Source organism: Labeo rohita, chromosome 25, assembly GCF_022985175.1.
Source record: "Labeo rohita strain BAU-BD-2019 chromosome 25, IGBB_LRoh.1.0, whole genome shotgun sequence".
Classification (NCBI taxonomy): domain Eukaryota; kingdom Metazoa; phylum Chordata; class Actinopteri; order Cypriniformes; family Cyprinidae; genus Labeo; species Labeo rohita.
The window spans coordinates 16,072,876-16,096,963 of NC_066893.1; the positions used below are offsets into that span (position 1 = coordinate 16,072,876).

Consider the following 24,088-nt stretch of genomic DNA (forward strand, 5'->3'; position numbering starts at 1 on the left):
GAGAAAGTCAGGAGGGCCAAAAGAGGGAAACTTCGTTTCTCAGCATTCCTGATACTATGGGCTAAATTCAGCAGCGCTCTGAGAACCTTTGTGAACAAGTGTTTAAAAAAGGGCATAAATTGTTTCGTGCACATAAAAAACCTAAAAGTATTGTATAACATGGTACTTTGATATTTACCATTGTACTGAATGATTACAATATACCTAAACCATACAAAACCACACAGTAGGTATCATGTAAAAAAATGGTTTACCTTATGCATATTTATTAAATTGTTTGGCAAATTTATTCAGATTTTTTTTAAATGTACAACCAGCAATGTCAGCAGATTTTGTCTGTTTCTTGTTATGCCTCATACTTTGTCCACTCAAACAAACTAACTGAGGATTTAAAAAAACTGCACTATCACTTCCTCTTCTACCTTACGACTTCCTCTTTGTAGTTTTTGAACCAGAACATAAAAGTCTCATGCTGTTTAAACTATCAGAAAGCTCAGATGGTGTGTGCATGTCTCTAAATCTATTTTCTCATCCTTTTATGGTTAATCTAGTAGACGCGTGTATGGCAGTGAGCTCTAGACGTAGTGATGTTACATGAAAACCAATGAATGCAACACAAAGTTCCTTGGTAGACTGATGATCTTTTGGTTCTGTGAAATACTGTGGATATGAGTCACAATCAGCCACCAACATCACAATCTAGATCACAGAGTACAGCTGTGGTGTTCAACCATTTAAACTGCAAAGCCCTCTTTGTCCACAATAAAAATGTAAAGGCTCCATGATTTTTGCAGTTGTTTGTTATTTACCGGATAAGGATTAAGGAATAAAATCTCATTTCTATTAGAGCTCCATGATCAATCGTTAAATATAGAAAGCCAGTTTCCGCCACTGAATAAAAAATAAAAAAAGGTAATTGCGACTTTTTATCTTGCTATTCTGACTTTTCTTGCAATTGTGAGTTTATATGTCGCAATTCTGACTTTTCTCAATTTGCAATTGCGAGTCATAAAGTCTTATTTTGAGGGGAAAAACAGACTGATGTTCTCAGAATTGCAAGTTTATATTACAATTCTGACTTAATAACTTCGTCATAAGTCAATAAGTCAGATTTTCAAGATAGAAACTCATTCTGAGAAGTCACAATTGTGAGATAGAAACTCGCAATTCACAATTAAACTTGCAATTCTGACTGTTTCTCAGAATTGTGAGTTTATTTCTCAGAATTGTGAGTTTATTTCTCAGAATTGTGAGTTTATATCTTGAAATTCTGACTTTATTTCTCAGAATTGCAAGTTTATTTCTCAAAAATGCGAGTTTGTATCTCGTAATTCTGACTTTATTTTTTTTTTAGAATTGTAAGTTTAAATCTTGTAATTCTGACTTTATTTCTCAGAATTGCAAGTTTATTTCTCAAAATTATGAAAAAAAAAAAGTCAGAATTGTGACTTGAACAAGTTAAGTATTTAGGAGTAAGTCACTGAATTATTTATTCAAACATTTTTTAAAAATTATTTACTCAAATTAAGTTAGACAATTTGAATAGACTGCAGCGATTAGTACTTTGTGACAGCCTCTACTAAATTAAACATTATTTTGTTTATTTAAAGGGGTCATCGTATGCCCATTTTCCACAAGTTGATATGATTCTTTAGGGTCTTAATGAAAAGTCTATAATATACTTTGGTTAAAAATTCTCAATGGTAGTGTAAAACAACACCCTTTTTACTTTGTCAAAATGAGCTCTGCAAAAATCATCCCATTCTGAGGGATTGTTCCTTTAAATGCAAATGAGCTCTGCTCACCCCACCCCTCTCTTCTCTATGCGACGAGCTGTGCTCGGAGAGATCCTTTACTTTAGCCGCATTTAGCGTGTTTAGCTGCGAAATTTGCTAACTAGCATGTTATTAGAAAAGTTGATTGCAGAGATTCATAAAAAAAACCCTTATACTCACTTCTGCTGTAGGTGAAGCTGGATCACGAATGATTTGCGCGAACATAGACGCATTTATGTAGATCGGGAGGCTAATTCACTGCATCTTCAGCGGCTCAGATGTCAGAGTAAATGACAACCATTATATTCATTATTACATCCAGCAACACAACACCTCAATTGATCAATCGGAGATATTCTTGTCTAACTTACATCGAAACAACTGAGGGCGGGACTGTTACAGCTGGTCTGAGGTAAGACGCTCATGTCAATCAACTATCGTCTGAGCAGCCTGCATCTGAGAACAGCTTGATTTGAAAAAGGGGATATTACTTTTACAGATTAATTAAAAACCACTGCATGGATTTTTATCATTACAGGGTAGATTTGTACATACACTGCCAACACACATTAATGTTCAAACAACATAAAAAAAAAAGTGAACTTAGCATCCGATGACCCCTTTAAGAATTGTGGAAGAATTATGATCTCTATTTGAAACAAAAATAGTCATTCTCAATTCATCCAGAATCGTGCAGCTCTAATTTCTAGCTAATAAAATATTATAGAACTATGAATAAGCAGAAAAATGTATGTTCAATAAAGGTACAAAAACAACCATGTAATAAATAAGACATCCATGTCTAGTGCATCTTCAAACATTATAGTAAATGATGTTAAATCATCTTGATGCCCCTGACCCTTGCTTAAGAACCACCAAAATAGATTAAGAGACACTAACTTTTTGTAGTTGAATACCCCTCAGAATAATACCCCATATTACTATAAATCATAATCAAAAACACACTTCAATGAATGTGAACTTTTCAAAATGAAATTAATTTTACAATGAAGCATTTTCACTTTTTAAACATTGCGAAATATTGTTTTTTTTTTTTTTTTTTTTTTTTTAAATGTAGGAAATTTATAATATTTACTTTTTAATTAATACATTTTAATGAGCACAACTGATAAAAAAAAACTAATACGATTTTAAATAAAAATAAAAAACAACAACAAATAAGAACAAACATGAGCTTAAATTAAATTAAGCACTGACAATTCTATCAAAATCTCTTGAATCTCCTGCAGTTCCTTCTTAAAAATCTCTAGAGGGTTCACAAACTTCCACTTGGGGGAAACGCTGGCTTAAACAATCCATAATCATAATAAACAAACTATGAAACATCTCTGTTCACACTGTTGGTAAGCAATACTGTATGTTTCAACTTGAACCAAATGAAGAGGCCAACAAAGAACTATGGTATTTTAGAAAAGCTATGAGTTCACTTGCCCCATCAAGCAAGAACAACATGAGAGCTCCATCTCTCCATCTGTAGCATTCCATCTTGATATGATTGTTGGCATAGCCATCCTGTTATGGAATCCTGAACACGATCGGCAAAAGTAGGCAATTTTCTCACTAAAATAATCTTAAATAAATATATATTTATAAATAATTTACCAGCAGAATACCAAAAAAAAAAAAGCGACCTGCAAAACACATTAATCATTTAACCTTTCGTAAACATTGTCACAGTGACTCAAATCCTGTCTATGTGAGTAACTAAGCTTTTTTTTGTCAACAGATACTGAAAACATTCAAATTCTCCCCACAAATAAGCATTTATTTCTGTGGTTTCGCTTGGCAATGCTAAAGGAACATAGCCGTTTCAAAAACACTACTTTAGAAATCTAAACCATTTCTCTATGCAAATCAAAGCAAACAGCTACTAACACGGTGTGATTACAAAGCCACCAGCTTAAGCCATTAATCACACAGCAAACAATAAAAGACAGAAAAACATGCACATTTATCAAACATCCACACAAACAAATAACTAACTTTGTAGAGAAACATATGGATATATAATTATGCCAGGACTGAGTAAACCACTGGTAACCCACATTCATAAATCAAATACACTGAAAATATGCAGCAAGTCTGAACATTTAATCTGAGTTAAGTCTACACAATTACTGAAACTGATGGGAAACCACAGATTGCTCAAGTTTCAGGTGGTAAACTATGTTTTGCAAACGTTCAAGCATGTAGAAGATTGAATTATCCCTAACGTCCCTTCCTTTAACGCCTCTGATATCTGCTTAAAGCTTGACGTAAATGACAGCAAGTATGCGATCTTACCTGTTGGAGCATTTCCTCAGTAGAAATGAGTTTGTGGTGATGTTCTTCCAGGGAACTTTCCAGATCTCTGATCTTTTCTCCTTGAGCTTCAACCTGGTCAGTGAGAACACTCACCTAAAACCAATAGAGAGCAGACAATGTTCAGTCAGGCTAACCTGAAACCTGGCCAGGCTTTCTCTGTCGTTTCCTCCTACAGATATGCTAATGACGATTGCGACACACATGCAGCTCCAAAGTCTAAACAGCAGAGGAATGTAGTCCTTCAAATGTGTACATTTGGGTTAAAAACAGCCATTCCTTAGCTCTGACACACTTCCATGCTAACATGTGAGGCTGCTTGAGTTTCAATTGTTTTGAAAGTGTCCTTTTGTTCAGCAACCAACTGAAGGACTGCCAACCAGCAGGACAGGTAAAAGGAGAAGAACAACACCTTGAGGGCATTAGGAGCCAATCATGCTCATCAGTGTTTTAGTGTGCGAGTAAATCCACCAATCAGAGAGGAGACAGGGTGGAGCTATGGTGGAGGACAACTTTTTTGACACTTGTTGCAGAGTTAGACAACCTAACTTCTTAAAGGTGAAGTGGGTAACTTTTTTGGGTTAAAATACTTTCTTTCACCCCTGTTCAGTGTGAAAGAGAGCCTTTAATACTCTGTGGTGTTTACAAAACATTGCTAGGTTTGTTTGAGCAGCAACTGTTAATAATTAATCTGTAATGTTTTGACTACAGTACTAAATGATTAAACTGTGCTGTGGAGAGGTTTTCTAAGCAGTCTGATTTATCATTTTTGTTTGGTGGACGATAAAATGGCTTACTGATTTAAAACCTAATTTTATAGAATTTTATAGAGACTTAGAGATGGGTTACTTTTACCTGGGCTAGTAAGCAGCTGCCTAGCAACCACCTAGTAGACAACTTAGGAACTACCTAGCAACATCTCAAAGGCCTAGAAACGACATAGAATAAGTGACCAACCAGAACACCATAGCAACCACCTAGCAACACTAAAAACCATCTAGCAATGCTCTAGAAACCACTTGGCTAAGCCCTAGCAAGCATTTAAAATACCTTAGCAATCACCTAAAGCCCTAGAAACCACCTAGTAATGCCCTAGCAACCACTCAGACACCCTAGCAACATCTTCAAAACCATCTAGAATAACCTCACATAGAAGCCCTAGAATCCACCTAGCAACAACCCAGACATCGTAGCAACAATCTACAATACTCTAAATACCTAGAAGCCATAGAAACCATCTAGCAATGCCCTAGTAACCATCCAGAATACCCTAACAACCACCTAGAAGCCCTAGAATCCACCTAGCAACAACTCAGACATCCTAGCAACCATCTAGAATGCTCTAACCACCTAGAAGCCCTAGAAACCACCTAGCATTGCCCTAGCAACAACTCAGACATCCTAGCAACCATCTAGAATGCTCTAACCACCTAGAAGCCCTAGAATCCACCTAGTAATGCCCTAGCAACCACTCAGACACCCTAGCAACATCTTCAAAAACATCTAGAATAACCTCACATAGAAGCCCTAGAATCCACCTAGCAACAACCCAGACATCGTAGCAACAATCTACAATACTCTAAATACCTAGAAGCCATAGAATCCACCTAACAATGCCCTAGCAACAACTCAGACATCCTAGCAACCATCTAGAATACTCTAACTACCCAGAAGCCCTGAAGACCACCTAGAAATGCCCTAATAACCATCCATAATACCCTAACAACAACCTAGAAGTCCTAAGAACCACATAGCTGTGCTGTAGCAACAACCCAGATATCCTAGCAACCATCTAGAGTACTCTAACTACCAATAAGCCCTAGAAAGCACCTAGCAATGTCCTAGTTACCATCTAAAATACCCTAATAGCCACCTAGAAGCCCTAGAAACCACCTAGCAATGCCATAGCAACAACTCAGACATCCTACTAACCATCTAGAATACCCTAACAATCACCTAGAGGTCCTAGAAACCACCTAGCAATGGCCTAGTAACCATCTAGAATACCCTAACGACCACCCAGAAGCCACAAAAACCACCTAAAAATGCCCAGCAACAACCCAGAGATCTTAGCAACCATCTAGAATACTCTAACTACCATTAAGCCCTAGAAACCACCTAGCAATGCCTTAATAACCATTTAGAATACCCTAACGACCACCTAGAAGCCCATCCAGCAAAGCCCTAGCAACAACCCCGACATCCTAGCAACCATCTAGAATACCTCAGCTACCTAGAAGCCCTAGAAACCACCTAGCAATGCCATAGCAACAACTCAGACATCCTACTAACCATCTAGAATACCCTAACAACTACCTAGAGGTCCTAGAAACCACCTAGCAATGTCCTAGTAACCATCTAGAATACCCTAACGACCACCCAGAAGCCACAAAAACCACCTTAAAATGCCCAGCAACAACCCAGAGATCTTAGCAACCATCTAGAATACTCTAACTACCAAGAAGCCCTAGAAAACACCTAGCAACACCCTAGTAACCATCTAGAATACCCTTGCAATACCCTTGCAATATCAATACCATCTAAAATAACCCAGAAATCACCTAGAAGCCTTAGAAACCACCTGGCAACCCTGTTGAATAAAACAGCATGCTGGTTAGGTATGTTTTGAAGAATGGCTGCTGGTTTGAGCTGGTTTAAGCTGGTCCTTAGCTGGTCATGAGCTTAAAGCGGGTCATTGCCAGCTAAGGACCATCTTAAATCAGCTCAAACCAGCAGTCATACTTAAAAACATGCCTAACCAGCATATGATATTTTTATCAAAATGGAATGCCCTAGTAACCATCTAGAATACCATAGCAATCGGCTAGCAATCATGTACAAGCCATAGAAACCACCTAGAATGTCTGTTTTGGAATAATCCCTGTTAAATGAACACAAACAAGCTTGCTAGTTTACAGTAAACACATACTTTTCTAAAAGAGCTGGTTTGAGCTGATAATGGCTAAACTCTCACTGCTGTGTCCACCATCGTTGCTTCGTAAAATGTCGAGTAACACTAACCCCCAACCTGTCCACAGATTGTCCCATAACTATGTGATCTATGACCATCCCATTGTGTATTAGACAGGGGAGCTGTGTCACCAAGGGCAGCAGTGCGGCAGTGTCACATGTCTCTTCGTTCACAGAGACACCACATTCCCCTGGTTTGACCCTGTGAGGTTTTACAAGCATGTTGGCTAGTTGTCTTCTCATTGTGTTGACATTGTGACTATTATGCAGACTTGAAAGGCCTTGGAGGCCTGAGTGAAATCTCTCACCTGGAGAACCAGAGACTCTTTGTCCCCCTCTAATCTTGCCAGTCGCTCTTGATAGCTCTCATTGTTGCTTGAGCACGGGAGGTTAACCTGTGGAGACACACACATGCAGAAGTGTTTTTACACTCGGATTGAACTTCAACCTTTAATTTGATCACTTGAAATGGCTGTGTTCCTCATGAGGACCCAAATATCCCCTCAGTGTGGGTTGTTTCAGGTCATACTTGCTTTGTTTGGACTTTCAGCACAGACATCAAAACCACACACCACCCACACACACATACAGTGGTTTCCATTAGTTTTAGAGGGACATTCCATAGACGTAATGGTTATTATACAGTAAAAACTGTATTTTCTATCCCCTTACCCTCATCCTAAACCTACCCCTCACAGAAAACAACTGCCATTTTTAGATTTTCAGAAAACATTCTATATAAGCTGTTTTCCTCATGGGGACCAAAAATTTGGTCACCATAATGTAGGGAATACTGGGTACACACACAGAAACTGAAAGTCAACAGAGAGGTGTGCAATGGAGGAGCTAACCTGCTTGTCCACTTTTCTGAAAATAAATGGCTCACTGCCAATGAAAGAATAAATTTTAACAAAGAGAAATACGCATACGGCAAATACATTTGAGTGTTGTTTTAAAGGTGTTAAATGACATGCTGGTGCCAAAAATGAACTGACAGCTTTGACATCCTTTCAATAGAGACACAATAAAGGAGCTCATTACAAATTAATGAGATCATTTGCATAAGATCTGGAGGCCACAATAACAATGGAAAAAGAAACAACAACATGTTGTGCCGCAGGGTTGAGACAGATAGACAGACAGTCCGGTTCTTGAATCTAATTGGATGAGAAGAATGCAATATTCTAGTGATATGAGCACTCCAACCATTTCACTGTTTTTATCACTACATTTGCTGCACGTGTCATGGCGGACACCCAAATCCACTGTAATTTTATGAATGATACTGTTTTGTCTCACGGAATGTAGTTTTAAGAGTTCAGTCCATCTCTTTCTCATAATACTCTACATATTACAGTGAACATTAAAAACAGTAATACAATAAGCTTTCAATGAAGCAACTCAATGTTATTAGTTCTAATATGATGTTTTCTAATTAGTAAAGAAGGCTTGGGCTCAGCTGTTAAACTGTCAATTTGAGATTTGAATCTGCGGTGGAAGGAAGTAGTTCTGCACAAAAAAGGGGTTTTTAAAGACACTCCGTTGTTGTTTCTTATGTGTTTACACACTCGTGCCGTCGAACCGTTATATAAATGCAATATTACACTCCTAGCCATGTGAAATTTCTGTATATTGGCACGTTGTGATTACCGACAGCTGAATCACAGCTGTGCCGATATACAGCCATAGTGCATGGCTAATCGTGTGATATTGCTCATTTAGCAAAACAAATTATCATAAGCTGAAGAAAGATTAAAAATCAAATAAATCTTCTGTCCAGACTTCAAAACTATATCAGCAGAAAACACGTCAGTAAATACAGCATGTCGCAGCACGCAAGATAAGACACTGTCAGCATTAAGCTAGCAGAGCTAGCACTTGCCACATGGATAATCTCTGTCTTTGAAAAGCTTTTGCTGTGTCCAGGGCTGTCAATTCTCACAATAAAGCTGTCTTCTCAGGGTTTACAGGGCCAGCTGTTTGGAGGAGTTACAGGGTTAAGCCCATCTAAACGCAGCCCTCAGTCCTCACACATGAGGCTTTCACTGCATAGTAATTGCAGTCCACAGCAAGTTTAAACTCAACTTGAGGTTATTCATTTCTTAGGAAACAGGTAATGAGAAGAAAGTTTGATATCAGAAGAAAAAAGTGATATCATTTAATGTTATTTCGAGGAACTCAAAAGAACTTAAAGGGATAGTTCACCCAGAAATGAAAATTCTGTCATTAATTACTCACCCTCATGAGTAATTAATGACCGTAAGACCTTCCAAACCTGTAAGAGCTTTGTTCATCTTTGGAACACAAATTAAGAGATTTTTGATAAAATCGGAGAGCTTTCTGACCCTGCATAGACAGCAGCGCAACTGCCAAGTTCAAGGCCCAGAAAGGTAGTAAGGACATTTTTAAAAATCTAAAAAAAAAAAAAAAAAAAAAAATTGACATCAGTGTTTCAACCATAATTTTATGACGCAATGAGAATGGTAGTTGCGTTATTGTCTATGCGGGGTCAGTAAGCTCTCGGATTACTTTAAAAATATCTTAATTTGTGTTCTAAAGATGAACAAAGGTCTTACGGGTTCGGAACAACATGAGGCTAAGTAATTAATAACAGAATTTTCATTTTTGGGTGAGCTATCCCTTTAAACCACAGTTATGAATCTTTCATTCTTCAAGTGAGTAAACATGAACATTATTGTGGCAAACAGCCCACTGAACTGTCCCACAGAGTTGACTTGTCTTCATGCAATCAAATCTTTCAAATTCTTTAACAACTCAACTGTGTACTTAAGAGCTTTAATGAGGTAACTAACTACAATGTCATAAACCATTGCTAATGATATCATCATATTAAAAATGATGAATAAATATAAAAGTATTTATTTAAAGATGTTGTTTATGTATACATTTCAGGACTAGTGCTTCATGGGAGTGGGCGTGACACTAAACAGTTCTTTGATGTCGTGGGCAACATACTGATTGGTGGAGATGCTCTTTAGAATTATGGGTAATGTAGTTTTTCACTAGGAATTCCCCTGTTGAACATGATTATTTAAAAATCATTTGTTGAAGACTGATGGCTTCAACAAATGCACATACTGTACCATCGATTAATATAACCTTGTATATCACAGCAGTTCTGTCATTAATGGTTTATGAGTTATCATTAGGGCCTGAGCATCGATGGTTCCAGGACCTTACCCGATTGTTAAGTCTGATGTCACGCGTCACCGCTTCTGTGTCCAAACGCTCTATCAGATTCCACGAGAAAACAACAAACAATGCTAATATACACTCACAATGTGATATAATATTACCAAAAAAATTATAATCTTCCCGAATATTGAAATCCCAGATAGCCAGTGAAAATATACATAGAAATTAATAAATAAATTAATTTAAAAATTAATTTGTGTTTGGGACGCTGTGAGCATGGAGACTGTAGCATAAAAAAGATTTCAAAACATTGAAAACGTTTGGCTTGAATGTTTACTATGAATAAACAGTGCTCATAAACAGTTGTTGAGATAATATTCTCAAGTCAAACGAGTTGAGGCTTGGACCCGGAAACAACATTCGTTGGACGCATTATGTCACCACTTAAGCGAATTGGAATTGCTCAGTTTCTTCTTCTTCTTCTCCAAAATCAATCGCATTTTTGAGGGCCTAAACATCCTTGAAAATTCACAAAACTCTGCACACATGCCAAAAGTGGTAAAAATTTAGATCTGATATGGCAAAATAATCTGGTGACTTTGAAAATTGACTCTTTCAGCACTGCTTGCAGCTTTAATTCAAATCAATTTCCTTTTATGGGATTTTTACTTTCGGAACCAACTGTTGCCGTTCAGTAGTGCTACACTTCAGTTTTAACCTGGAAATGTAAAAATCAAAGAGAACATGAAATAAAAACCACAAACCCACCGAAAGCGACTTTGTCTCCTTGTTTCAGAGGTCTACCACATGTCCTGATCTACAGCTAATTTAACCTTTAGAACTGAGTTCAAACTGCCAGATTCATGATGCTCTCTAGAGCACCAATTCAATTTATTACCTCACTAGAGAGATGTTTATAAGCAAGACAACCCACAAGCCCTGGAATTTCCCCCTTTTCATGTCCCACTGGCTGCTCCCAGAACTATCAAGGCCTGAAACGACTTCAGAAGACACTACAGCGCTCATTATTACCCCACCGTCCAAGAATGTATGACAATATTAGGAATTTTACAGTACAACCACTCCCTGCAACGTAGCAATGCCTTCCATTCCTCTTCTTAAACCAGCATTTTTTACAGTTACACCTTGTGAAGTATAATTACTGTAATTTCTTTCTTACGTTGGAATGTAATGGCTGGTTGAGTTTTACACCGTGTGCCTTCCTGCAACACATATCCGACTTAACGCAATCCCACAATGCCTTGTAAACCACATCAACCATGGCAAAGCAAGCTTTTCAACGCCTCTTGCACTTTAAGAACAGGTGTGCACATTGGTGTTCGTACCCCCACCATTAAATTGAATTTTACTGCTTGATTTACTACTCCAAGTATCAAGTGTTAGTCAGTGAAAGCGTTTTTGTTTGTGTTCAAGGGCATGAGCTCAGAATCATTGAAGCTGGACAGGATAAAAAGCGCTTTTGTACTATTGCAAATCACAAGCTCCCGGCACACATCCACACCAGCACAATACAGCCTTACGTTTTGAAAAACAACAAAACAGAACTACACAAATCCAACCAATCTATATTAGCCCACTCATCCGGGTAACTGAAACCGCCACTACTTTCACGTCTCTCGTATCGCCGCGAACTCACGTTTCATGCAACTGCCGCCATCTAGGGTAATTATAGTTAACTAAAACTAAATTATATGTTAAACTGAAATGTTTTTTTTGCGTACTGATTACCATTTGTAAAACCACAGTTTTACTACAAATACCATGGTTAAACTATGGTTAAACTACCAAAACCATGGTTAATTTGCAGTTACAATGGTTTAAGTATAGTAACTATGGTTTTTTGGTTTTATTTGTAGTAAAACCATAGTTAATTTTTGTAGGGGATGTTTTATTAGAGCTTGTTGCCAAATCAACATATTCATTTTTACCTAGTTTAACTTGATATACTAAAATAACTAAAACATAAAGTGAAATAAAAATTCGTAAAACTTATAAAAACAAATAAAAATGATAAAAGCACAACAAAATTACAAAAACTTTAGCGAAAATACCTAAAATGTAAAATATAAGAATAAAAACTAATTCAAAATAGTAATAGAAACTGTAACTGTATCTCAACAATGCTAAAATAACAAAAGCACCATCTTGCATTTCACTTAGGAATTGTTGTGAAAATCAGGACTTCAATATTAATATTACTATAATATTGTTAAGGTGTTCATCTTATTTCTAGGCCTATTGGTGGAGGATTTAAGACAATATACAAGACTGTAAAATATTTAAACTCAATATTCCATAATAAATTTTGCAATAATGACTGGTTGACTCTGCATGGTCCCTTTCTTATGATAAACCGCTCAAATGAGAGAAAAAATGTGAGTAATAAAAGTTGAATGGAAATATCCATAAAGTGGATCACTTACAGTAGCAAAGCAAAGCAGACATTTCAACCTACCTTTTTAAGCCAAGTGAAATGCTTATAAAAGTCAATTTCCTCCTCCATGCTGAAGGCCCATCTCGAGGCGTTATAATAAAGGAGCGACTGCAGTGGCTGGCTGAGATCTGAGCTTTGGGTTTCAGTGACTGTCTGCCTGTTTTACAGAGTCGCCTCCTCCTCCTTCTCCTCCTCCTTATATTGGCTGCCGAAGACAGGAGCTCTTAACATGCTGAAGCAACTGCACAAACCTCTTTTCTAAAGCCAGACGTCTGTCCGAGACCCCCTACATCTGCTGCCCAGCCAGACACTTAGAAGTCCAGCGTATGCGTGTGTCTCCTAGACGCAAAACATCAATCCACAACTTCCACTCCCTGATGTTACTTGTTCCATTCAACTCCCTTTTTCACATTCAAGGCTCTATATTTGTAATCTTTTCTTTCAGCCTTTTTCTTTTCTCTGTGTGAGACAGCGGCTCTAATTAAGTTCTGATGCAAGTCTGAACCGAAACAAGCCAGTGTCTCTGTTTAAACACAGCTAGGGAGAGAAAGGGGGACATTTACAGTCACACTGCCTTCCAGCGCTCCCCCATCTGTTTTTACTCAAGGCTGCAACCCATTAGACCGAAGACCCTGTTTCCTGTGGAAGACATCCATCCATTTCTATGTGTTTTTAGTTTTACAAGCAACCCCGCTGTCCAGTTGTCTCCCTTGTGGACAAACACAGCTGAGGGGAAGACTGTGAAGAGACTGACAAGCACAAACTAGTCTGTTTAGTACAAGATAAGAATATAATAACCTTGTCATCTTGTCAGGCCTGTAGGTTAACATGCCACTATGTAAACGGCTGTATACTATCATATAATTAACTTATTTAAAGGGATTGTTTACTCACAATTAATAGAAGTGTAGTTAATGTAATGTAACGTAGTATGACGCATCAAACCAAGCATCTTTATGTTGGTACGCACGGCAAATTTGCGTGACCAACTTGAACATGAGAGAAATCTGTGTTGAAGAACTTTATCGCTATTACGCGTAACTGAAAAATCACTTAGGTCCCACAAATTCTTTGGTTTTTCAGCATTTTTGTGTATTTGAAACCTTTTTATCAATGACTGTATGATTTTGAGATCCATCTTTTCACACTGAGGACAACTGAGGGACTCATACGCAACTATTACAGAAGGTTCAAACACTCAGTGATGCATTAAGAGCCGGGGGGTGAAAACTTTTGAAATTTGAAGATCAGGGTAAATTTAACGTATTCTGTCTTCTGGGAAACATGTAAGTATCTTCTGTAGCATCTGAAGGGCAGTACTAAATGAAAAAAATATGATATTTAGGCAAAATAAGAAAAATGTAGATTCAAAATGTACGTTCATTCTGTTCAAAAGTTTTCACCTCCCGGCTCTTAATGCATTTGTGTTTCCTTTTAAAGCATCAGTGAGCGTTTGAACCTTCTGTAATAATTGCTTATGAGTCCCTCAGTTGTCCTCAGTGTGAAAAGATGGATCTCAAAATCATACAGTAATTGTTGGAAAGGGTTCAAATACACAAAAATGCTGAAAAACAAGGAATTTGTAGGACCTGAAGGATTTTTCTGAAGAACAGCAGGCAGTTTGACTGTTCAGGACAAACAAGGGACTCATGAACAACTATCACTAAACAAAAAAACACAGCTGTGGATCATTCAGGTAACAACACCGTATTAAGAATCAAGTGTATGTAAACTTTTGAACGGGGTCATTTTTATAAATTCAACTATTATTTTCTTTTGTGGACTATTTTTGTCTTTTATGTGAAATATTTTATTCATGTCAGTACTAAATAAAAATAACATGCATTTTATATGATCCCTCTTATTGTGGGTAAAATAATTAACATTTAGCAGATTCTGCAAGGTGTATGTAAACTTTTGACTTCAACTGTATATATGTAATTTTACTGTAAAATAAAATGTTTCGGGAGTAAAAACGAAGAATAACCATTATAATTTATGGTGAAAACTGTAAAAGGACACATCGGATATGACTATGCAATTTTTGTTGAAATATACATTAGGATGTATTAAGTTACATTTTATGTTATTTAGTAATTGCATTTTTCCCCCTGCCATTATACCAGAATATATGATTAAGGATATATAGGCACCAAAATGCTGACCCGTAATACCTGAAACATTGTCGCCATATTTTTATGAATTTCTTTTACTGTAAATTTAACACAATATTTTACAGTGATAATAAAAGTGGTCTGTTTGGTGTATTAAGTTTCGGTCTAGTGAGCTGTAACTGAGTCAAGAATTTGTCTAATTCATGTATAAATCATTTAGACAGGTTTTCTGAAATGATTCATATCATTAAAAATATCTGAATAAAAAAAACACAAAAACATTTCATTCACAAATCAAACATTGTTCTTGGTGTTTCAGACTACACTTTTTTTTGTCAGTTATGACCAGGGTTGGTCATAAAAAAGCAGCTGTGGCAGGTAACGCTGTCAAATCACTAGCCAATCTGACGCGTTACTTTTCATAAATTATGTTCACTTATTAATTTCTTGGGCAAGTTTATTTAAGCCAAACCTACTGAACTCATGAGTCATCATGATGGGGTCATCGGATTCCCATTTTCCATAAGTTGATATGATTCTTTAGGGTCTATTTCATACTTTGGTTAAAATTTCTCAATGGTAGTGTAAAACATCTTTTTACCTTGTCAAAACCAACAGAAATCAGCCCATTCTGTTGCGTGTTCGTTTAAGTGCAAATGAGCTCTGCTCACCCTGACCCTGTCTTCTGTGGAGTGACGAGCCATGCTGTGTTTACTTCAGCCGCATTTAGCTGCTAAACTTGCCAACTAGCGCATTATTAGGAAAGGCGATCGCAAAGATTCATTAAAAAAAAAACCTTATACTCACTTCTGCTGTATAAGTGAAGCTGGACCATGAATGACTCGCATAAACATAGATGGATATATGTAGATCGGGAGGCGCATTCCCTTCACAAACAAACGTAATCCACTGCATTACGACAGGAAAACGTCAGTTAAGACTCACATCGTGACTACTGGCTCCTACTGGCCAGTGTCACAGATGTGATGGAAGTCATTACGGACTACAGAAAAAAAAAAACAGCTAGTCTTTCTGTGGTGACATCAAGAAGTGTCACAGATGTGGCATCGGTTGTCATCCACTATGACACATTACACAAGACCAAGTGATTGAATCTTGCATGCCCAGACCCATTGTTGTTTATGAATCCTCATGACACCCTACATCAAAATTGGGCTAAAATTGTGTAGTCTAACCTGGGCTTGCTCATAAACGTGCCATGAAGTGCCTGTGTGGATTTTTCACTGACACTAAATAGTTAAATTTCAGTCTGTTTGTCTAAAAGTTATCATACTGTATGGCTTTAGTAGACCTGAAACACAGTAAAAAAATATAATGCTCCTTATGAATTCACTTTTAAGTTTCATGGAAGACAATCCTACAATTTTGGAATGACATGAGGGTGAGTAAATGGTTAACTATCCACATATTTTCCCTCAAACAAGTGCAAAAAATACAAAATGCTACAACATTCAGTATGGGACTTGTGATGGATACCAGGCCTCCGTTTCAACCAATATGCCACACCATCCCCATTACACCCTCTTCTAGTATTCCCTCACTTTGAGCATTTCCTGTTTGAGTCATAGGGAGTTTTGTGTACTACGCAGAACGGTGGGGATACGGTCACTTTAGGGACTGCTCTCAAAACTGTTACAGGCACACACTATTTTGCAGTGTCTTCTGGTGTATTCAAATGAACTTTTTCCAAAACATATTCTAAAGCAGGTTGCGATTATGTCAGCTATCAAGCATTATTAACGGTTCCAACCTGAGATCAAGCACAGACAATTGTGTCTTATTAGCCTAGCACGCAACTTATCCAGAGCTTTAGGAGTATAGCTGCACCTGGCAAAGGCTCTGATCCTGACAGCTGCGGAGCTGGAGACACACCAGACACACGTGCACACGCATACACAAACAAGAGTAGACATATTTAAATACTATCAAACAGACACGCTCTTCGTACAGACAGGTCTCAGGTCAGGTCAATAAGATGAACCACCTCTCTTATCTCGTTTCTGCAGCTGCCGCAAACATTCCTCATGAGCATGTAAACACAGGCCAGATACGATGTGTAAGAACAAAGCGTAATGCGGCCCCTTTAATGTGAACGCCTCACTATCGGGACTTGATCGCATTTCCTGCGATGTTTTTGCCGGCTGTAATTAGGAAGCATGAGTGTTTTTGATCCCGCTCATAGGACTGCTGCGTTGGAAAAGGACCATGCAGATTTTTCATCTTTTGGATGAATACAATCAGAGTTATATTAAAAAATGTTCTGGCTGTTTCAAGCTTTATAATGACAGTGATTGGGTGCTGAGACTTTTTATGATGGATGGATAAAATAAAGGCCTTCTGAAGTGAATCAGTGTGTTTGTGTAAGATAACTCCAAATGTATTCAGTGGAAAGTTGCTTACACCTTGGATCGCTTGAGGGTGAGTAAATCATGGGGTAATTTTTATTTTTGGCCGAACTATCCCTTGAAAAATGAAAAAAAGCGTTGACGGACCGAATACAAGAAATAAACCAGACAGGATTTTCATGTCAAAGAAGGAACTTGTTGGATCATTTTATTGGGTTATTTTTAATATTTTTACCCAGGTGCTGGGTAGTTTATCTGTAACTAAGCTGCTGGGTCATTTTCAACATTGGGTTACTTTTTTCCGATCCAATCGCTGGGTTGAGCCTGTCTCTGATGAAACAACCCAGCTGCTGAGTTCCAGTTAGTCACAGTGCAGGCTTTTTGATTCTGAAATCACCGATTTGCACTTCTCTAGTGCAATAAAGGTTTGTATTCATTTTTTTTTGCCCATTTATAAAGTCTTTACTGTTCTGTAAATTGTATTATTTTATGCAACGCATGTAAGAACGAGATGTCAGTCAGCTACATCAGCAGCGGTCGTTTCGCAGGATGGAAATGCTTTTTGCATAAAATAAATGGATTTTATTCGTTATTATACTGAGTTTAATCTTAAAATATGTTCTCTAATGTCAATACTGTTTATAGTTGTTTATAGCAGTTCTCTTAGTCATGGCATCTTTCAGCTACGAGTGAAACCCGAGGCCACATTCTGAAGGCCGCTCCCACGATAGTTGATTGACATGAGTGTCTTACCTCAGACCTGCCTAAATCAGCTGTAACAGTCCACTTCCATTGTTTCGATGCCGGAGCAGGGATGTAAGTTAGACAAGAATATCCCCTATTGAGTGATTGAGGTGTTGTGTTGCTGGATGTAATAATGAACATAGTGGTCGTCATTTACTCCCGACATCTGAGCCGCTGAAGATGCAGTGGATTATGTTTGTTTGTGAAGGGAATGCACCTCCCAATCTACATAAATGCATCTATTTTTACGCGAATCATTCGTGATCCAGCTTCACCTACAGCAGAAGTGAGTGGGTTTTTTTTTATGAATCTTTGCGATTGCCTTTCCTAATAACATGCTAGTTAGCAAGTTTAGCGGCTAAAGTAAACAGGCTCGTCACTCCACAGAAAGAAGAGAGGGCGGGGCAAGCAGAGCTCATTAACATTTAATGCAATGTTAATGAGCTGATTTTGGCAAGGCAAAAAAGGTGTTATTTACACTACCATTGAGAAATTTGAACATAGACGTGAAAATGCACTATTCAAATTTACATTTTTATAATTCATGAACTGAAACATTTTGTAATATGATTTTAATGTGCATTTTCAATGGTAATGCAGTGTCTGATTTTAAAATGGCTTTCAAAGGATGAATTTAGAGATTTAAACTGACATATAATTTCTTATGATATCTAAAGCATGATAAGGAAAAAGGCAACAAAGAACGTATTTTTGTGACAAAGGTCAGAACTCCTGTTAAGATGTAGATTTTTTTGAGGTGCACCCTTGTCATAAATTAATCTATTACTTTTCCTACATAATTTGTAACACAAAACAGTTGTAAAGTATCTATTTAGGAGTCTTAGACCTTTCCAACAATATATAGTCTGTCATGATTAGATTAGGATTTATTTGTAATATGGTGTAGTAAATGTAGGCGTCCCGTATACAGAACGGTGACAGTTAGGGGGTTAATAACAAATGTTCATCTTTTGATAATTGCTGTTGCCTCTAGTAATTCTGTGTGTGTTTCCAGTCCATTTTAAACCAGCAATATAATAATTTTTAAACATTTAACCCAAACAGCTTGGTCAAAATAACCATGTGTTCTGTCCAATATTTACCCATGTCTGGGTTGCCAAATAACCCAAGTTGTGTTGTTTTTAACCCAGCATTTTTTAGAGTGTAGAGATTACGGTTTAGAAAATTTTAAACATGGATATTTTTCGTACACAAACACATCGATTTGCTTCAGAAGGCCTGTGTGGAGCACTTTCTGTGATGGATGGATGTACTTTTTTTTACTTTAAAATCTCAACACCCATTCACTGCCATTATAAAGCCTGAAAGAGCCAGGACATTTTTAATATAACTTCAGTTGTATTCGTCTGAAAGAAGAAAGGCATATGCACCTAGAATGGCTTGAAGGTAAGTAAATCATGGGATCATTTTCATTTTTGGGTGAACTATCTCTTTAAACATGAAAAAACAGTGTTTTTGAAACATACTTTTTCAAATAATCATCATTTTGGCCTTATTTTGATCAAAATGATGTGACAGTAGTTTGTTCTTCAACTATCAGGGTCAGACCCCTGCAAAAACACAACCCTTGATTGATCCTTGAGCTCCGCCAACAGGTTAGTGCACTTTCACTTTCTAAAATTTTCTATGTTCATTGAGCAAGAAATCACCACAGGCTACTGATGAGAATCATGTGCAAGCATTTTCCATCAGGACATACAAATAACTGTCTAAATGAATCTTGTGACTGTTTTTGCCAATACCAGCAAACAAGAAAAACACTATTCTGAAAGAGCAAGTATGCATGCATTGTCAATTTACAGATCAACAAAATAATCTAGCAGTATAAGCTGTCAGCTGAGCTGTCAGCCGTAGACTTACCCTAGAAGAGATGAAGCTGAGTTAAAGGTGACCAGATCGTTTTTAATGCAGAGCAAAAGAGCATAGAGAAAGGAGAGAATGACTGCGTGGAGAGAGGGATTTGAGGGAAGAGAGGGAGAGAGGCAGGAAGCACAGCCCTATCAATGTCTCAGAGGGGATCCGAACTCTTTTAAAAACATCCAAGCAACATACACGCATACGCACTCAAACGCTGGGCCAGAAACTGCCTCTGGGACACATGAGAAAAGACCCTGCATTAGACAAGAGTCTGTACTTAAAGGTATAGTTCACTCAGCTGAAAATTATCATAATTACCATTATTTACTCATGTTGTTTCAACCCCGTAAGCTGTTGGTTTTTTTCATTGGAATGCAAAAGGAACATTTCTGAACATTCTTCAAGCAGCTCTTATTTTAATACAGACAGATAGGTTAAAAAAGCATTATAGTTTGTGAACAAATCATTTTTTTGAGTCAGATCTTTTTAATGAATTGATCAGTTAGGTTCACAGTTGTGACCTTGAGATTCTTAAAGGGACAGTTCACCCAAAAATGGAAATTACCCCATGATTTACTCACCCATAGCCATCCAAGGTATATATGACTTTCTTCTTTCAGAAGAACACAGTCGTAGTTACATTAAAAATGTCATGGCTCTTCCAAGCTTTATAATGGCAGTAAATGGGTGTTGAAACTTTGAAGCTCAAAAAAGTGCATTTATCCATCATAAAAAGTACTCCACATGGCTCCGGGTGGTTAATAAAGGCTTTCTGAAGTGAATCAATGCATTTGTGTAAAAAAAAAATATCCACATTTAAAACTTTATAAGCCATAAAGCCACAATCACTAGTTTTTGCTAACTGATGTTCACGAGAGAGTAGCGTTCCAGCGGATGACGTTGGACGTAGACGTAGCGTAATCTCTGGTGAGCATATGCTAGACTCACGACAACCAAGTTTTGTTTACAGCAAAGTAAAACCAGTCTCTTCTAAGCTTTATAATGGCAGTGAATGGGTGTTGAGATTTTAAACCCCCAAAAAGTGCATCCATCCATCATAAAAAGTAGTCCACGCAGCTCCGGGGGCTAAGAAAGGCCTTCTGAAGTGAATTGATGCATTTGTGTAAGAAAAATATCCACATTTAAAACTTTGTAAGCCGTAATCACTAGTTTTCACTAACTTATATTCACAAGAGAGTGGCGTTCCAGCGGATGACGTTGGACGTAGACGTAGCATAAGCTCCGGTGTGAATATGCTAGTCTCGTGAAAACCAAGTTTTATTTACAGCAAAGTAAAACCAGGCTCCTCTTGGCTTATACTGAAATCATCTGACTTTTTCTTTTTTTTTTTTTACAAATCCTCATTTTGTACTTCTAATTTGTGACCGTTTTGTTTTGCTTTCTCCTCTGTGCTTCCACATTCGTCACTTCTCACTAGAGCTTACACTTCGTCCTACAACCTACGTACGACAGTTAGCCACAGCTATAGATTTACGGTTTTAAACATGGATATTTTTCTTATATAAACACATCTATTCACTTCAGAAGGCCTTTATTAACCACCCAGTGCCATGTGGAGTACTTTTCTTGATGGTTAGATGCTTTTTTGGGCTTCAAAATCTCAACACCCATTCACAGCCATTATAAAACTTGGAAGAGCCAGGACATTTAGTAATATTTCTCCAATTGCATTCGTCTGAAAGAAGAAAGTCAAATACACCTAGGATGACTTGAAGGTGAGTAAATCATAGGGAGGGGAAGATATTTAGTGAATATTGATTTTAGTCATTAATGATTTCAATTTATTCTTCACAAAAATGGATTAAATTACTGGTGATAAATAGGAATATAGTGCACAAGTCATCTGCACATAGTGTTGTTTTTGTTAGCTAATAAAAATAGTTTTTTGTGGATTTTTTTTGAATATGTGTATGTTCATTTGTAAATTTATTTGTGTAACTAAAAGTAAATTGAAAACCGCACTGTAAAAAGTTTTTACCAGTTTCAACTTTGAAATTTGAAGTTAAATCAACTTAGTACTACAAGTCATTTCAACTCACTACAATAAAATCAGTTGAAATGACTTGTACTTTTAAGTTGATTTAACTTATTAGTTGAATTGACTTGTACTTTTAAGTTGATTTAATTTATTAGTTGAAATGACTTGTGCTTTTAAGTTGATTTAACTTATTAGTTGAAATGACTTGTGCTTTTAAGTTGATTTAACTTATTAGTTGAAATGACTTGTACTTTTAAGTTGATTTAACTTTTTAGCTGAATTGACTTATGCTTTTAAGTTGATTTAACTTATTAGTTGAAATGACTTGTGCTTTTAAGTTGATTTAACTTTTTAGTTGAATTGACTTATGCTTTTAAGTTGATTTAACTTATTAGTTGAAATGACTTGTGCTTTTAAGTTGATTTAACTTATTAGTTGAAATGACTTGTACTTTTAAGTTGATTTAACTTATTAGTTGAAATGACTTGTGCTTTTAAGTTGATTTAACTTTTTAGTTGAATTGATTTGTACTTTTAAGTTGATTTAAGTTGATTTTAGTTGAAATGACTTGTGCTTTTAAGTTGATTTAACTTTTTAGTTGAATTGATTTGTACTTTTAAGTTGATTTAAGTTGATTTTAGTTGAAATGACTTGTGCTTTTAAGTTGATTTAACTTATTAGTTGAAATGACTTGTACTTTTAAGTTGATTTAACTTATTAGTTGAAATGACTTGTGCTTTTAAGTTGATTTAACTTTTTAGTTGAATTGATTTGTACTTTTAAGTTGATTTAAGTTGATTTTAGTTGAAATGACTTGTGCTTTTAAGTTGATTTAACTTTTTAGCTGAATTGACTTATGCTTTTAAGTTGATTTAACTTATTAGTTGAAATGACTTGTGCTTTTAAGTTGATTTAACTTTTTAGTTGAATTGACTTATGCTTTTAAGTTGATTTAACTTATTAGTTGAAATGACTTGTGCTTTTAAGTTGATTTAACTTATTAGTTGAAATGACTTGTGCTTTTAAGTTGATTTAACTTTTTAGTTGAATTGATTTGTACTTTTAAGTTGATTTAAGTTGATTTTAGTTTAAATTACTTGTACTTTTAAGTTGATTTAACTTAAAATTTAAAGGCAGCTGCTGAACTTAAGTTTTTAAGTTGAAATTGGTGAAAACTTTTTACAGTGTGGAAACATACAATTAAAAGATAATTAAAAAAATATTTATGTGGGGCACCTTTGTAAAAGCTTTATTGTGTTTTTTCCCCTCCTTTGTTTATATCTTTCTTGTTTATATACTACTTTTATGTTCCACTGAAGAAATAAAGCCATACAGGTCTGTAACAAAATGGAGGGTGAAAAAACATATGACCGTCCCTTTAAGACTCTGTACAGCTGCCTATTGAATAGCCTAACTCTTGCAGGGTCTTTTTGCTGCTTATAATAATGTCACCACATTTACATTAAAAAGGTTTTGTTTCCAAAACATGACAAACGCAATATAAAAAATGCATATTTATCATTGGAGAAACATGTTAACATCTGCATCACTGCATGTTGCGTAAATATTTACATAAAGAAAACACTATCCAAATGCTTACTGAAAACTTCAACATGGCACCAGACTAAACAAAGCAGCATTAAACATCAAACCTCCAAATACTATGATTGCTCATGAGTTACTTAAGGTGAATGAGCTGAGAAAGAGGACACATGTTAAGTGAATTTTCAGCCTGTATAAAAACCGACCGCTGTTTCTGAATAACTGTTAAACTATTTGAACATTAAATTAACAATTGGTTTATAGGCTTACCGATCCTTTCTCTAGCCACTCCATGAGGGTCTGTGCAGTGGTGCAGGGCAACTGTGAGCGTAGTGAGTTGCAGTCCTCGTCCCGGGCTTGCAGCTCTAGTGCCAGTCTCAGCTCCTCAGCTAGCTGGAGAACCGACAGCGGCCCGACGCTCACGGGAGAGCCCAGATCGTACAGCCCATTACTGAATTCCACCGCAGCCTTGGAACCTGCGGATGGAAATATGAAATGGACTAAATACAATATAAAAGAGGTTAGACCTTTGGCTGAGTGGTGATGCGCTCATACGGATGACACAGGTTCGAATCTGGCACATTTTTTAAAATCGACTCCATGTTTTTTATTGTATCACAGTAGCAAAAAGGACTAAAAAATATGTGATCTATGATATTAATATGACAAAAACTGACTTGAGAGGAAAAACAAATAGAAAGAGAGCAGGGGAGATGCAACATCACGCCATGTCATACATCATCACATCATATTAACCGTCATCACCC

The 24,088-nt window shown here is 36.7% G+C and overlaps 1 protein-coding gene across 15 annotated transcripts in view; it reads right to left on the reverse strand.

The window, feature by feature from the left end:
• Positions 1 to 24,088, reverse strand: part of ppfibp2b (PPFIA binding protein 2b) — a 79,064-nt gene that overhangs the window by 32,786 nt on the left and 22,190 nt on the right. For 11 of the 15 annotated variants that reach the window (XM_051100048.1, XM_051100038.1, XM_051100045.1 and 8 more), the window contains exons 3-5: positions 23,592 to 23,797; positions 7,376 to 7,462; positions 4,080 to 4,193 (exon numbers count right to left, since the gene is read on the reverse strand). In XM_051100048.1, coding sequence (XP_050956005.1) covers positions 4,080 to 4,193; positions 7,376 to 7,462; positions 23,592 to 23,797 — 407 coding nt within the window. Of the gene's footprint in view, positions 1 to 4,079; positions 4,194 to 4,301; positions 4,490 to 7,375; positions 7,463 to 12,699; positions 12,823 to 19,783; positions 19,851 to 23,591; positions 23,798 to 24,088 lie in introns of those variants that run through there. The other 4 variants (XM_051100051.1, XM_051100049.1, XM_051100052.1 and 1 more) reach the window with 3 other exon arrangements.